General features: G+C 39.0%; 1 protein-coding gene across 14 annotated transcripts in view; it reads right to left on the bottom strand.

The window, feature by feature from the left end:
• The window catches only part of RABGAP1 (RAB GTPase activating protein 1), a 181,766-nt gene that overhangs the window by 121,010 nt on the left and 43,117 nt on the right, over positions 1-17,639 (bottom strand). For 9 of the 14 annotated variants that reach the window (XM_078375632.1, XM_035256796.3, XM_017975994.4 and 6 more), the window contains 2 exons: positions 2,346-2,580; positions 976-1,180 (listed from right to left, as the gene is read on the bottom strand). In XM_078375632.1, coding sequence (XP_078231758.1) covers positions 976-1,180; positions 2,346-2,580 — 440 coding nt within the window. Of the gene's footprint in view, positions 1-975; positions 1,181-2,312; positions 2,581-13,537; positions 13,620-17,639 lie in introns of all 14 variants that reach the window. The other 5 variants (XM_078375643.1, XM_078375647.1, XM_078375645.1 and 2 more) reach the window with 3 other exon arrangements.

The following is a 17,639-nucleotide window of genomic DNA, read 5'->3' as shown; positions in this document are numbered from 1 at the left end:
TAAGCCAAGATGTTAACTGTATTATTAGTGGGAGAATAGAATTAAGACTATTTTATGTGGTAGGTTTTTTTTTAAATAAGCATATTTTTTGGTAACAGGAAAAAAAAGTTATTTTAGCTGCACTCATCTAACTATTGAGCAACTGTTTATTTAGCTGGTTGATACAGATATCTGATTAGCTATGTGCAATTGTTATTTGTTCTATTAGTATACAGAGCCATTTCTAGAGGCTTCTCTGTGCCTCAGTTTTCTGAGCCTTTTTTCATCTCACTTTGTTACCCAGTCTGTAGTGAAGGAGCATAATCACAGCTCACTGCAGCCTTAAATTCCCAGGCTCAGATGATCCTCCCATTTCAGCCTCCTGAGTAGCTGGGACTACAGGTACGTGAGACCACGTGTGGCTAATTTTTATATCTTCTGTAAAGACAGAGTTTCACCATGTTGCCCAGGCTGGTCTTGAACTCCTAAACTTAAGTGATCAACCTGTCTTGGCCTCTCAAAGTGCAGGGATTATAGGCATGTACCACTGCACCTGGCCAGTTTTCTCATCTTAAAAATTAAGAGGTATACTGGCATAGTTAATATTTACTAATAAATTCTTGTAACTTTGAAACTCAGCATGAAACTCCATTTTGAACTAAGGTGTCAAGCTTGTATTTTCATTGAGGGAACATGGAAAATATAATCTTTTAGGCTGACTCATGTCAATATATTTCATTTATCCCCAAAACATTATATTAAATGTCTAATGTGCTACACATGATTGGAAAAAGTATGAAAAACTATTACAAATGAATAACCATTTTTCACAAAGGTCACAGTCCTTGGAAGACATAACGTTAAGTGCTAGGTAAATGAAACATTACACAAGTAAAGTAACTATTAATATGTATTTCAGTCACTATTGCTTCTTCCTAATGCAATAGGTCAGAGACCTCATGTAAATATTAAAAGATTTCAATAAACCAGTCTCACCTCACAATTCCTTCAGATACATTCGGCACTGAAAGGGTAACATCTAGTGAAATCTGACACTGGCTTCTTAAGATGGACATCATCCTTAAGGCTTCCACTTCACTCCTAGGGGCATTTACTGAGGCACAGCCTAAATAAGTTAGTTTACTGAAAACTACGCTGTCTTCATCAGCCACTGGTGTGAAAGGACTTGAAACTTCAGAATCTGAAAGAAACAAAGAATAAGGAAGTGATTATTTTCACTTTGACATTTTGTTGATATGATTAGCAAGTAAACATCTGCAGGTAATAATTAGGGTCTAAAATTAAGCATTAATGAAATAATATATGCCATACCCTAAAAGAAATGCCCATGAAAGCCAGAAATCTCACACTAGAACTCTGTCAGAAACACGAAGATTTTCAGGTACAGGCTGAGTATCCTAAATTCAAAAATCTGAAACATGAAATGCTTCAAATTTCAAAACCTTTTGAGCACCTACATGACACTTAAAAGAAATACTATTTGGGGCATTTCAGATTTCAAATTACTGGACTTGGGGTGCTCAGCAAGTAATAATATGCATATTCCAAAATCCAAAAAAATCTGAAATCTCAAACACTTCTGGTCCCAAGCATTTTGGACAATGGATGCTCAAACTATAGTGCTATTAGAGTCAGTCTCAATCAGATTCAGATTTGATTCACTTTTCTGCCTCTTCCAATTTGTTATGACTTTATAATTTACATTCAGGTCAAATATATATTTAGTAGTTTTTCACTCTGAAAACTCCTATCTCTGATTGTCACCTTTCTAACCTGTACTGTTACATTTATTTCTCTCATTCATCATCTTAGCCACTTTATTATGTTCTCTCAATCCCCTTGGCTTTCCTTTTCCAATAACATCTATAGTTTTAACACCTGCTTTTCCAAATGAGGCTTTAAGTTGTCCTTCTCCTCTCATGCTATGTCGTTCTGTCCCATGTTCTAGTCTTCCTTTCTCAACTTGGCAACTGTTCCCATAGAGCTATTCAGGTCTGGAGCAAACATCTGCTCACCCAGAATTATCCCTCCGTTTCTCTAATATTGTACTTATATTCTTTCTTTCTTTGAAAAATCTTTAAGCACGTTGGGGAAATTAAAAAAAAAGTCTCCCTCTGTGTCATTTAACCATATTTTCTCTTTCAGTACCACTGAAATACATTTAAAAGGAAATAAGAATGGTACACGTATTTACTCCTTTCACACGCCCCTAGATTTAGAATTTGGAGATTCTAGAGAATGTAGACAATGGTTTTGCCTGTTCTAAATAAAACCTAGTACAGGGTGGACAATCACATATTAAAAACAATAACCTTCAGTTATGTAAGCAATGCAGCAATCCTAACCTCCTTGTCCAGGTTTCACTGGCAGGCTCATCTCTGGTTTTTGAAGCCCTACTAATGGCACAGGGTTAACGGTGGATGAAGCGGAGAGCTGATTAGAAAGAGGCCCATCTCCTTCACCATCCAGTTGTGACCTTTTCACAAGCTCCTTTTCCCCTGGCTGGTCGTCCATTGGAGGATCCATCAGTACATCTGCTAGCTCTTTCTGCAGCTGCTGTTCACTTCCATTCCCTACAATCTAAGGGTCACAAATACATGCAATCAGCAAAGTGAGAAAGATTGGCCAGTATTGATTAAAATGGGTTCATATTCTAAAGAAAACCATTAGCATTTCTTTTGATACAAAGATATCTTCTGAATGTTTTTTTAAAAAATAGAATAAATCCAGATCTGCAACGAATAAGGCCACAGCTGCTCTCTCAATTTATATTGTTTATGAAAAAGTACATAGTGAACTTGAGACTAATATCCAGAAATATATGTGATAGCCTGCCAATGTTATGAAAGTCTCTTTCTGTGTCCTAAACTAACAATAATTAAAACATTTGTAATTTTATTTGTCTGATGAGAAATAATGCTTTTAAAAAGAACATCTTAGTGTCTCCTATATCCATAGGGAAAAAAAGGAAAAATGTACTTGCTTCCAAAAGATATCAACAGAAACATACATATTAGGCAATACATTTTCACATATGTTTTACCACTCCTGCCATATACAAGTCTCTTGTATTTCTGAGGAAGACTTACATGATATGAACAGGTTCTAAAAGTTCTAAAATACTTGAGTAAAGCTGACATAAATGTATAAAATAGTCCTGAGGAATAAAAGCACTCTATTTCAATAATATCAAGTAATTGCATAGAGCCATGATGCGTTATTATTAGTTCCTCAACAAGGAAGCAAGTAAGTGTAAAATCAAGTGGACACGGCCCAATGCCAAGAAAAACCACAAGTAACATAACCCAGTATTGTCACTAAGTGCTTACTTAAGAAATACTAAAAAAATTAACAGAAGAATTGAGTTAGAAAAAGAAAGTCATGGGAAAAAAGAGGGGGTTGAGTTAGGAGGCTTTCTGACTAAAACCTATCAGAAAGTTAAATTGGGCAGGGCTTTGAGAATGTTAAAGAGAATGAGGTCTACCCTAGGAAAATTAACGAAGAGGCTAGAAAGCAAAATTCCAATAACAGAGGTGGGAACCTCTGGGCTACCAAGAGATCCAATTCAAATGTTTTTATTGATTCAGGCTTTTTAAACTTCAAGTCTCTTGTGCTTCAAATTATGATTGAGAAAAAGCCAAGTGTTTTCTGCTGACATTTTCCCAAGAAAATTCTAACACTTCAGCTACTTTTGCCTTAGAAATAAAGACCTCTTTCTTGGCTTCAGTGACAACTTGTTTCTATGAATTTCATTTTATGTTTGGAGTTACTGCTAATGGAAGTACAAGTGGGCCAAGTAATTTTAACCCTTTGTTAAATCAGATTCTACACATACACAAGTGCAACTGAATTTTTTTTTTTTTTTTCAGAAGTTCCGCTTTAAAAAGTTTTCTTTTTTGGCTGGGCACAGTGGCTCACATCTATACCCCAGCCCTTTGGGAGGCTGAGGTGGGCAGACCACAAGAGTTCAAGACCAGCCTGGGCACCATGGTGAAACCCTATCTCTACCAAAAATACAAAAATCAGCTGTGCATTGTAGCATGTGCCTGTGGTTCCAGCTACTAGGAGGCTGAGGTGGGAGGATCACTGGAGCCTGGGAAGTTTAGGCTATAGTTACCAAGATCACAGCACGGCACTTTAGCCTGTTTGACAGGGCAAAACCCTGTCTCAAAAACTTTTTTTTTGAGAAGAGACACCATATTGCTGTGTTGCCCAGCGGGGACTTGAACTCCTGGGCTCAAGTGATCCTCCCTTATCAGCCTTCTGAGTAACTGTGAATATAAGCAATGCCACCACACCCAGCTTAAAAAGTTTTTAAAGCACCTAAAAATCAAACTAAAGCTTAGATCCAATTACCCCCTTAGTTTTTCAAAACTGGAGAAGAAATAATGTATTACCTGGAGTAAATAAAAGACAGCCCAAATGAACCTAAACTAACTTTTACAAGGGTAGGAAGAAATAACATATAGGAGTAGAGTTATATAGCTTCCCAAAAACAGATGAGAGAAGATACTAGATTCCCTGTTGAAGCAATTAGTAATTACAAGTGGGAATGCAAGTGGAATTGAATAAAGATGTATTACATGCTATGAAGTACTATTTTGCTCTTTGGCATGAATAAACCAAAGTTTTCTGTTGGGATAGGCTGCCTACATTGTAATAAATTTACCAATCACAGAAACGTAGCTAACCCTGAAACAAAACATGTTTATACATTTGCCTTGTGTTTATACATGTTTATCTTGCATTCTTCCCTACTTTATAAATTTTATAAACATAAGAACTCTCTTCAATGTCCTTAACTCTTTCTTAAAAACTAGGAAAAAGTGGTCGGGTGTGGTGGCTCAGGCCTGTAATCCCAGCACTTTGGGAGGTCAAGGCAGGCAGATCATTAGGTAAAGAGATCGAGACCATCCTGGCCAACATGGGGAAACCCCGTCTCTACTAAAAAATACAAAAATTAGCTGGGTGTGGTGGTGCACACCTGTAGTCCCAGCTACTCAGGAGGCTGAGGCAGGAGTATTGCTTGAAGCCAGAAGCAGAGGTTGCAGTGTGCTGAGATTGTGCCACTACATTTCAGCCTGGCAACAGAGCAAGACTCCATCTCAAAAAAAAAAAAAAAAATGTACACACACAAAACAGTTGATTATTAAGAGTGGTTTAAAAATAATAACCTAACAAATGCCTTGGATAGTTTTATCAAATACAATATGCAATGATTATGTTAGATCACTTCTGAACGCTGAATCCAATTCCAAATTACTACCTATGACAGTACAGTACTCATACTTTTTTTTTGTTTTGAGATAAGAGTCTCGCTCTGTCTGTTGCCCAGGCTAGAGTGCAGTGGTACAATCTGGGCTTACTGCAACCTCTGCCTCTTGGGTTCAGATGGTTCTTTTGCCTCAGCCTCCCAAGTAGACTACAGGTACATGCCAACATGCCCAGGTAGTTTTTACATTTTTAGTAGAGACGGGGTTTCACCATGTTGGCCAGGCTGGTCTTGTACACCTGACCTCAAGTGATCCTCTCACCTCAGCCTCCCAAAGTGCTAGGATTAAAAGCGTGAGCCATCACACAAGGCCTACTATGTACTTTAATCAATTAAGTTCTTTTTTAGGTTTAAGGCAGTCAACTAATTTTATCTAAACCAAGCCGGAAAACATTCAGCAGTGTCTTTCAAGGTTCTGAAACTTTGACATGCATCAGAATCACCAGGAGAGCTTGCTGAAACAGACCGCTGGGCCCTATCTGAGTTTCCAGTTAAGTAAGCCTGGGGTAATGCTTAATAATTTGAATTTCTAAAAAATCCCCAGAACATAGTTATGCTGCTAGCTAGACTGGGAACTACACTCTGAGAAACAGTCATAGATTAATGATTTTTGACCATGACTATCCAACAAAACTACCAGTATTACTAGGGAGCATGAAACGAACAAAAGCATGTAATACATAGCACAGCATCTGTCACAGTCAACATTAATACACAGTAATCTTTTTTTCAGAAGTTCTGCTTTAAAAAGTTATTTTTTGGCTGGGTGTGATGGTGGCTCAAACCTGTAATCCCAGCACTTGGGGAGACTGAGGCAGGCAGATCACTTGAGGCCAGGAGTTCAAGACCAGTCTAGCCAACATGGTGAAACTCCATCTCCACTAAAAAATACAAAAATCAGCCAGACATTGTGGCATGCACCTGTAGTCCCAGCTACTCAGGAGGCAGAGTCAGGAGAATTGCTTGAACCCGGGGGCTTGAACCCAAGATAGCACCACTGCACTCCAGCCTGGGTGACAGAGCAAGACTCCATCTCAACAAAGAAAGAAGAATAGAGTAGAACAGAGCAGAGCAGAGCAGAGCAGAGCAGAACAGAACAGAACAGAACAGAACAGAACAGAACAGAAAAAAGAAAGAAAAAGGAACCCCCACATATGATTCTGATACACAACCAGGATTGAGAAACACAGCCTCAGAACAAAATCCCAAACTAAAATGCCAACGTAGTATTTACCAGAGGGTCCACATAGGCATCAAAATGATCTCTGGCACTTTTTGAAAATGCAAATCCCTTTACTCCACCCAAGAAAACCTCTGTGCATGGGCCCCAAGAATCTATGTTTTGCACCCCATGAAAGTTTGAGAATCACTAGGCTAGGAACTTACGCAGGTCATTTATTTTCTAATATGAACGGTTCATCATGATAAAAGGACTAATAGCAAATAATTGTTACTTTTGGCACATGTCTACCTCCACTAGACAGGCTAGAAAAGTGAGTATTTAGTTTCCAGCTTCCCTTACAGCTATAGTTTACCATATAACATAATTTTAGCCTTTGAGATGTAAACAGAAATTGGCTGGGAAGCTTCTAGAAGACTGTTGCTTTTCCCAATAAAATAAACAAGCACAACTAGTGTCATCCCCTTTGCCTCTTCTTGCCTTGGAACATGAATATGGAACCATGGTGGATGTACTATGATAATGAGGTCAAACAGAACAAAATGTCAGTAAGTCAAGCCAAGCACAGCGGCGTGTGCCTGCAGTCCCAGCTATTCAGGAGGCTGTGGGGAAGGATCACTTGAGGCCAGCCTGGGCAACATAAGGAGATCCCTTGTCTTAAAAAAGAGTCAGTGAGCCAAAAATAAATGAGTGGATAAAAGAAATTGGGTCCTTAATGGTATAGATCAGAAGTTAAGAAATGTTTTCTCTAAAGGGCTAGATAATACATATTTTAGGCTTTGTGGGCCTTATATACAGTCTCTCTTGCAGCTACTCAACTCTGACTTTATAGCATGAAAGTGGCCATAAACAATGTGTAAACAAACTAATGTGGCTATGTTTCAATTACACTTTATTTACAGAAACCAGGTGGCAGGCCAGATTAAGCCAGGAGGCTATAGTTTGTTGAATCCTGGTATGGATGAACAGGTTAAACGAACTAGCAACTGCTTATCTCCAGACCTCTTCTTATAGCAGAAAAATAAACCCACTCTTTGTAGGGCTTTCTCTTCCTTGTTGTCAATCACATTCCTAACAGATACCACAATCATCTAAAATAAATGTAGTTTCAGGTAAAGTCATGAAGACATGTGGTATTAGTGAAAAGACAAATATATAGATCAATGAGACAGAACAGAGTCCAGAAACAGATGCACAAAAATATGGCCAACTGATCTTTAACTAAACTGTCAAGGTAATTAAATGGAGAAAGTGATGAATAAAAAAATGAAGCTGGAACAATTAATCTGACATCCATATGCAAGAACATGAATCTCAATAGTTCACATCATATACAAAAAATTAACTCAAAAGGGATTACAAACCTAAGTGTGCCCTAAAACTATAAAGCATACAGAATATAAAAATATTTGTGATTTATAGATTTCTTAGAACACAAATGTATGAACCATAAAAGAAAAACTTGAGAACATGAACTTTATTAAAATTTAAAAGTTCTACTCATAAGAAACTCTCAAGAGAATGAAAAGATAAGCCAGACTTGGAGGAAATATGTACAAGTCATATATGTGGTGAAAGACTTATATCCAGAATATATAAAGAACTCTTAAGAAGAAAAGAAACCGTCCAATTAAAAAGGGCATTTCACCAAAGATACCTACATGGCAATTAAGCACATAAAAAGAAAATATCACTGGCCATCAGGAAAACAGAAACTATAATAGGATGTCTCTATAACCCTATAAGAATGACTATAGTCTGGTTGTGGTTCATTCCTTTAATCCCAGCACTTTAGGAGGCTGAGGCAGGTGACTGCCTGTGTCTAGGAGTTCAAGACTAGCCTGGGCAACATGGTGAGACCCCAATTCTACAAAAAATTTAAAAATTAGCCAGGCATAGTGGCACAAACCTTGGTCCCAGCTACTCAAGAGGCTGAGGTGGGAGGATCACTTGAATCCAGGAGGTTGAGGCTGCAGTGAGATTTTTTGCACCACTGCACTCCAGCCTGGGCAAGAGAGCAAGACCCTGGTTCAAATAAAATAAAATAAAAAGAATGACTACAATTCAAAACAACTCTGACAATAGGAAGGGCTGGCAAGGATGAGGAGCAACTAGAAAACTCTCGTATATTCCTGGTGGGAATACAAAATGGTCTACTCACATTAGCCATTTTTTATACAGTTTTAAAAGGTTAAACATTATACTTAACCATATGACTCATTCTTAAGTATTCACCCAAGAAAAAAAAAAACATATGCCTACACAAAAACCTATTTGCAAATTATTTTTTTTAGAGACGGGGTCTTGGCTCTACTGACCAGCCTACCGTACAGTGGCACAATCATAGCTCATGGCAGCCTCAAACTTCTGGGCTCCGTGATCTTCCCATCTCAGCCTACCAAGTTGCTGAGATTACAGGAATGAGCCACCAGTGCCCGGCTGCAAATGTTAATGCATTATTCATAAAAGCCAAAAACTGAATACAACCCAAATGTTTATTCACCAGTGAACGGATAAACAAAATGACTGTTATAGATCTATAAAATGGAATACTACTCAGTGATAAAAAGGAATAACTACGAATAAACACAGTGACATGGACAAATCTTAAAAGCATTCTCTATCAAAGCCAGACACAAAAAGGCTACATACTATATGTCTCCATTCACCTGGCATTCTGGGAAAGGCAAAACTACAGGGACAGAAATCAGACCACTGGTTACCAGGGACCGGGAAGGGGAAGAGAGGAATGACTAAGCAGATGCACAAAGGGACTTTTGGGAGTAATGAAAATATCCTCCATCTTGACTGTGCTGGTTGTTACATGAGAGTTTACATTTGTTAAAACTCAGGACCATACAATTAAGAGGGATGCATTTTATTGGTGTAAATTTTATCCCAAAAAATCTGACCTAAAATAAAATAGAAAAAGTATGATTTCCACAAAAGACACAATTTGAGAACACAACTGTTCCTTTTTTCTATCTACTCTACAAAAGGTGCTCATCTGGGATTAACTTCATGTTATAGACTCTCCTGTGCCACTGTATGGTATCTACTCCCAACAACATACAAACAATCCTAAATCTGATCTACAACCCCTTCAACTGTCTACTGGACAGATACCTTCAGTTGGATACATCAAACTTATTCTATCCAAAATTTAAGCCACTAATCCTCTTCCTGCATCCTTTATTTATTTTTGGGGGGAGAAGGCACAAAGTCTCGTCCTATCACCCAGGTTGTAGTACAGTGGCACAATTTCTGCTCACTGCAACCTCTACCTCCTGGGTTCAAGTGATTCTCATGTCTCAGCCTTCCAAGCAGCCAGGACTGCAGGTGTGTGCCGTCACGCCTGCTAATTTCTGTATTTTTAGTAGAGATGGGGTTTCATCATGTTGGCCAGGCTGGTCTTGAACTCCTGGCCTCAAGTACCTGCCCACCTCGGCCTCCCTGTTGGGATTACAGGTGTGAGCCACTGTGCCTGGCTCTCTTGCATCCTTTTTTAATCAATGAATTCCACTACCATTCAATCCATGGCCAAATTAAGAATCACCATCCTCCTTGATTTCTCTCATTCCCATAAAACTCACAAATCCTAAAAAAATTGTCCATTTTTCCCTTCTTCTATCTTCTCTGTATAGCTAATACCTTAGTACAACCTCTTTCACTTTATGTAAGCCTACTGCAAAGTTAGTAGTTTCCCTGCCTTTCTTCTCTCTTTCATATATGGCCACCATTCAACTTACAATTGCCAATCTTTTTTTTTTTTTTTTTTTGAGAGGGAGCCTTGTTCTGTTGTTCTGTCACCAGGCTGGAGTCCAGAGGTGCGATCTTGGCTCACTACAACCTCCACGTCCCGGGTTCAAGTGATTCTCCTGCTGCATCCGTCCGAGTAGCTGGGACCACAGGTGTGTACCATCATGCCCGGCTAGCTCTTTGTGTTTTAGTAGAGACGAGGTTTCACCATGTTGGCCAGGATGGTCTTGATCTCCTGACCTCTTGGTCCACCTGCCTCGGCCTCCCAAAGTGCTGGGATTACAGGCGTGAGCCACTGCGCCTGGCCTATAATTGCCAATCTTAGCTGTGATTAAGCAATGCCTTATTTTTAAATCCTTCCACGGTTCCTCAAGGCCAAAAAGATAAAGCCCAAATTCGTAAGTCTTTTCACAACTCTGCTCATTCTACCTTTCCAGTCACTTGGTCACAGCAAACGACTCAACTTTCCCAGGACACATCATAAACTTTCAAGCACCATACTTTGCATGGAGTGTTTCTTTTCCTGGACACCCATCTGCTCTCCTCCTGTGTATTCTTTAAGACCAACCTTAACTTCTTTTATCTCCTCCGGGAGATCTTAACCCCTCTAGATAGGATTTAATCACTCCCTCCTCAGGGCTACCATAATATTCACATACATGTTTATTCCAGCATTGCTACTTGTTTTAGAAAATATTTGTTTAGTGAGTCCCTTGAACCAGACTGGGCAGAGACTGTTAAATTATCTTCATATCCCCAAAGCTTCAGACAGTGACTGGGAAAGAATACACCTGAAATACACATTTACTGAACTGAATGTTACAAATGCAAAGAATGGAAGCCAAAGCATTATTACTTTAGCCTATTTGGATATTCAATATTCCATATTTTGGTTTAATTATAGCAAGTGAACTCTGAATGAATTTAGCTTTATCTACTAAAATACAAAAACAAAAACCAATACCATAATTTTTCATTATTCTGAGCAAGTGTCATTAAGGTCTAACATTTACAATAAGAATACTGGGCAAGATCAAAAGCCCAGTGCAAAACACAACAATATACTTTATTTTGAAGTCCAACAAAGACTTCTAATGTAATATAGCACAAATATGAAGACCAAAAAAAGGAAAACAAATATTTATGAATACTAATACTAAGAATTACACTTAGATTTGTGTTTATCTCCATGAACTCTACATTAAAAGGAAGAAACAGTTCTTTATGAAACAGTCCTGAATTGCCAAGGAAAACCATCAGCATAAAGAGGCCAATTTAGCATTTAGCAGCTACTGTAAACATATGACATAAATGTCTAAAGGGAGGGAGATTGCATGATAAATCATTTATTCATAATTCTGCCTACATAGCAGGGTAGTACTTAAAAAAAAAATTGGGCTCAGAGCTGTTTTGTGGCACAACTCCAAGAGGCACCATTCACAGCATAAATTATTTGAATGGCTCTCACTAGAACTCTTCTGTGTGAAGCCTACACAACTGAACTTAATAGCCATACTTGGGCTCCTAAGTGAGACAGATCTGGCTTTCGGACACTGCACTGACATTAGCTCTGTAACTGAGAGCAAATTAATGTCTGGGAGCCACAACTGTCTAATCTCTAAAATGAGGGTGTTAGTATCTATCTTATAGAATTGTTATTAGGATTCGATAACATTATTGAGCACTTACATATATTTCAGGCACTGTATCATGTTTTTTTAACAGAACGATCTCATTTAACTCTCACATCACAGTACCTGCCAAATAGTTGGCATCCAATAAGTGCTGGTATTCCTCCACCCCACTCTCAGCTCTTTTTAAAGAAACTCTGATCCAACTATTAGAGTTGAGGTTTGAAAACAAACAATAACATAGAAAACAAGCAGTTCTGCTTTTTGTGGCCCAAAAAACTCTAAGAACACACTTACTATTCATGCACAAAAGCAGCATATTGAATAACATTTGTCCTTTCTAAAAATATCAAATAAAGGCAATAACTTATATGGTAGAATTGGATACAAGTCTGTTTCCTTGAGAGCAAAACTGAATTTATGGAACCAAAGGACAAAATGTTCCAAAGGCAAAATCCAGAGTCATTTCCTGGTCTCAATTTTCCACTTCTAAATTTATAGTCCCTGCTTCCTTTCACTGCAACAATACCATCTTGGCCCCACTTGATTTGCCAGTTATACAAAACTACTTCAGGCAGTTTGGGATCCTTTTCTGAGGGATATTTAGGTCCTCAAGAAAACATACGTAGGAAGTGACAGTTTGTGCTTGAGAAGTCCCTAGACGATCAGAAAATTAAAGACGAATTCCTAATGATCTAGTTTCCACTGTTTTAATCCTACTACAGTGAAAACACAAATGAAAATTGTTCAAATTGAGTAATACCGCTGAGCTTCAGTGTAAAAGCTGAACAATTAAGAAGTATGTATCCTAATTATAACTTTTAACATTAAATAACTTTAGCTGTGTCAAAATGCATGACACAAAATAACCAAAGGTCTAATTTGGATATTTGAGGATTTAGTTACTAATCTCAAACCTGCTCACATACTCATTCTTTGATCCTTGTTAAATCAGTAAATTTGTTTATGATTTATTTCATAAACCATGGATGTTCTGATTATCGATCTCTTTATCTTCCTGTATGAAGGCAAAACCAAACAACCTAAAGTTAACATTAGGAATTTCTAGCATTACTTTAAAATATAAAGAGGAGGGGAAAGAAAAGCAGCATATGAATTTATCCTGTAGTCAACTGAAGACAGGCTCAAAATATTTACAACTGTTTCACTAAGTAATAGGATTATGGATGGTTTTTACTTTAATTTTTTAATTTTTAAAATAGAGACAGTGTCCCATCCTAGGGTCCCTAGGAGTTCTAGGTTGGTCTAGAACTCCTGGGCTCTGGCAATCTTCCTGCCTCCACCTCCCAAAGTGTTGGGATAACAGGCATGAGCCACCATTTCTGGCCATAGCTGGATTTAATTACTTCTCTTACAGTCTGGTTTTCTATATCAAGCAAACATTATTATAATTTAAAAAAAAATGGCAAGGCTATTTGCATCTTGGGACAAAAAGGAAAGCAAATACAATCAATTCTACTACACACAGTAGTCCTGACTCCATGTTCTTTCAAGCTTCTGGATCTTACCACATGCTACAGACTCATTTCTTGGTATGAGACATTCTTAATATTTTCTCAACTATCATCTAGTACATACAACCTTTCTTTTTTCAGGCAACAATCACGTTCTCACACAGTTCGCTTATACCTAGATTCTAGCACATGATGAATTGTATCATGACGACATACTTACTGATATGTCTCCACCACCACCAGCACTCTGACCCTCTTAATTAAACTGAGTTCATGTTCAGCAACTTTCCTGAATCAAAGATCTGCATTACAGAGGACAAGATTACCAGGTTTTTAAATTTCTTTTCCGAGACAAAGTTTCACTCTAGTCACCCAGGCTGGAGTGCAGTGACATGATCTCAGCTCACTGCAACCTCTGCCTCCCAGGTTCAAGTGATTATCCTGCCTCAGCCTCCAGAGAAGCTGGGATTATAGGCATGAGCCACCACACCTGGCTAATTTTTGTATTTTTAGTAGAGATGGGGTTTTATCATGTTGGCCAGGCTGGTCTCAAACTCCTGACCTCAGGTGATCCACCTGCCTTGGCCTCCCAAAGTGCTGGGATTATAGGCATTAACCACCATGCCCAGCAGATCACCAGGTTCTAAAAAACCATATCGGAAACAAAATCAGAAGATTCGTTTTGGCATTACTAAGACAGTGACTTTTGTTATCTATTAACTATTTTAATAAAGCTTGGCAATTTTCTTCCATCTAAATAATGTCAATTAGATTTTCCAACAAGAAAACTCTATGAGGATTAAAGAGTTTAAAAAAATTAGGCCAGGCGCAGTGGCTCACACCTGTAATCCCAGCACTTTGGGAGGCCGAGGCGGGTGGATCACGTGGTCAAGATATCGAGACCATCCTGATCAACGTGGTGAAACCCCGTCTCTACTAAAGATACAAAAAATTAGCTGGGCATGGTGGCGCGTGCCTGTAATCCCAGCTACTCAGGAGGCTGAGGCAGGAGAATTGCCTGAACCCAGGAGGCAGAGGTTGCGGTGAGCCGAGATCGCGCCATTGCACTCCAGCCTGGGTAACGGCAGCGAAACTCCGTCTCAAAAAAAAAAATTAATTGATCTTTCTGTGTAAAAAACACTAGTTCATCTATACATCCTCAACCAATATTTATAGAGTATCTTTGGCTAAGAGCTAAGATCCCTAACTCAGAGGAACTTATAGTCAGTCAGATGGAGAAAATAAATGTTCTGGCTAGGCACCGTGGCTCACGCCACTAATCCCAGCACTTTGGGAGGCTGAGGCAGGTGGATCACCTGAGGTCAGGAATTCAAGACCAGCCTGGCCAACATGGTGAAACCCCGTCTCTAGTAAAAATACAAAAATTTGCTAGGCATAGTGGTGCGCACCTGAAGTCCCAGCTACTCAGGAGGCTGAGACAGAAAAATTGCTTGAGCCTGGGAGGCAGAAGTTGCAGTGAACTGAGATCACGCCATTGCATTCCAGCCCGGGCAACAAGAGCAAAATTCTGTCTCAAAAAACCCAAAAATACTTGTTCTGCTTTTATGGAAAGTTAACAGATTTTGATATGAGTTGTCAAAATATTTTTTTAAGAAAAATACAGCCTGGCACGGTGGCTCACTCCTGTAATCCCAGCACTTTGGGAGGCTGAGGTGGGTGAATCACGAGGTCAGGGGTTCGAGACCAGCCTGAGCAACATGGTGAAACCTGGTCTCTACTTAAAAATACAAAAAATTAGCAGGGCGTGGTGGTGCACACCTGTAATCCCAGCTACTTGGGAGGCTGAGGCAGGAGAATTGCTTGAACCAGGAGGCAGAGTTTGCAGTGAGCTGAGAATGTGCCATTGCACTCCAGCCTAGGGGACGAAGCGAGACCCCGTTTAAAAAAAAAAACAAAACCCTGCTTATGGATGACTCGATTAAAATATATATATATACCTCTATGCTTTGTGGGCTTTTTTTTTTTTTGCTTTTAAGAGACGGGCTCTCATTATATTGCCTAGGCTGGTCTCAAACTCCTGAGCTCAAGCAATCCTCCCACATTAGCCTCACAAAATGCTGGGATTACAGGTGTGAGCCACCGTGCCCAGCCATACCTCTATGTTTTCTATAACCACACCATCACATAACACTTTTCTTTAAACGGCTTATCTGAAGCATCATCCACTCCAAGAAGCCTTCCTTGACCCTTCCCTCAAGGTGAGTTAGGTTTCCATCCTCTGTTCTATAGCACTCTTCACTCATCTGCACCACAGAGTTCATTTAATTATATTGATGGTGAAAATCAAATACGGCCAGAGAATCTCTAAGGCAGCTCCAATCAAGAGATATAGCCTATTTTCCCCAAACCTTGAATCTGGACTGAACTTGTGACTTGCTTTGAAAAACAGAATCACACGGTGTAATGTCCAAGCCTCAAGCCTAAGGGCCATACAACTACTGCCCCTGTCCTAAGATCACACTGCTGTGAAGTAGCCTAAATTGAGAGACTACATGGAGGGAGACCCAGTTATCCTAGTCAAGCCCAGTCCCACCTGACCCATCAGATGAATGAAGTTGTATGAGTACAAGATGAGCAAAAACCAACCAATCCACATATCAAGAGAAATCTTTTTTTTTGTTTTTTTTTTGAAGGGGGAAGTTATTTTTTTTTTGAGATGGAGTTTTACTTTGCCGCCAGGCTAAAGTGCACTGGCGTGGTCTCGGCTCACCGCAACCTCTACCTCCCGGGTTTAAGCGATTCTCCCGCCTTAGCTTCCCCAGTAGCTGGGACTATAGGTGTGCACCACCACACTAATTTTGAATTTTTAGTAGACATGGGGTTTCACTCTGTTGGCCAGGATGGTCTCGATCTCTTGACCTTGTGATCCGCCCACCTCGGCCTCCCAAAGTGCTAGGATTACAAGCGTGATCCACCACAACCAGCCAAGAAATTAATTGTTTTAATCCACTGAGTATTGAAGTAATTTGGTTTTCTATTTTTTTTTTTTTTTTTTTGAAAAAAGAGACAGGGTCTCACTGTTGTTGCCCAGGCTTGTCTCAAACTCCTGTACTCCAGTGAGGAGCCTCCTGCCTTAGCCTCCCAAAGTGCTGGGAGTACAGACACATGCCACTACAACGGGCAGAGGTAATTTTTTAGAAAGGAAAAACCAGTAGACATAACTGTAACAAGATTTTTAAGAATTGTCATCTACCCTAAGCTATAAGCATCTTATGTACAGGCACCAAGTCCAGTTTGTCTCTACACTAATTCAGCCTTTTATTATTTTCTCTCTGGCTATGATGTTCTCCAGTTTCACTATCATTCCACTTGGGACTTACTGTGTTTTTTGAAGCCAATGATTTATATCTTTTATCACTTCTGGAAAATATTCAACTATTATCTCTTCAAGTACTTTCTTCCATCTTCCGCATTCGCTTATTATAGAATATTTAAGATGACTGGTTCTTCTCATCTTAATTTTCATGTCGCTTAAGTGGTCTTTCATATCTTACTTTCAATGCTATCTTCTAGATAATTTCTTTAGATCCATTTTCCAGGTATTTGATTCTCTCTTCAGCCATGTGTAATTTGCTGTTTAACACATCTTCTGCACTTTTAATTTCACTGGCTCTAAATTGCAGAATTCCATTTTTAGTTTGCTTAATTTTTACATTTTTTGATATTGTGTCCTTTTTAAATATTTTCTAATTTTGCTTTAAGTCTTTAATTATTTTAATCGAATTTACCTTAAAGGTTATACCTAATAATTCTAATGCCCAAGTTCTAGTGAGATTCAATTCTGCTGGGGTTTGCTAACTTGCTCATAGTGAATAATTCTTTATATGTATTTGTAAATTGTGGGTTGTGTGCTCTGCTTTAATGGGGTTATCTGGGGGAATACCATGTAGCCTACATGGCAAGTATGTTCCTCCAGAGTAGTTCTGCAATTGCTTCTGAAAGGTGCCTGGAGTATTACCAACCAAGGAACATACAAGTAGTGCAAACTCAAGCTCTAAACATACATGAAGGCAATCCTGGTGGGCATACATTCTCAACAAGACCCTCTTCCAAATTAGTGTCCAAGCTAAGAAATATTCTACCTGTGACTACAGGTAGAATTTCTCCCCTATCCTTTCAAGTTAGGATGTAGCCCTGAGTATACTATATGAGGAGATCTCAACTCCAACACCTCTCTCTCTAAACCCAGGCCTTACCTTTTGCCCAACGTAGTTATCAAAACCCAAGCATTTGGGTTATAAAGAATAGCAAATTCCTCAGTGCAGTCCAAATGTCAGCCCAGATGTATAGTTCCAGCTTTC

This window comes from Callithrix jacchus, chromosome 1 (assembly GCF_049354715.1).
Source record: "Callithrix jacchus isolate 240 chromosome 1, calJac240_pri, whole genome shotgun sequence".
Classification (NCBI taxonomy): Eukaryota; Metazoa; Chordata; class Mammalia; order Primates; family Cebidae; genus Callithrix; species Callithrix jacchus.
Note: the sequence above shows the minus strand (reverse complement) of the source record. Positions and strands in the feature narration are given on the sequence as shown.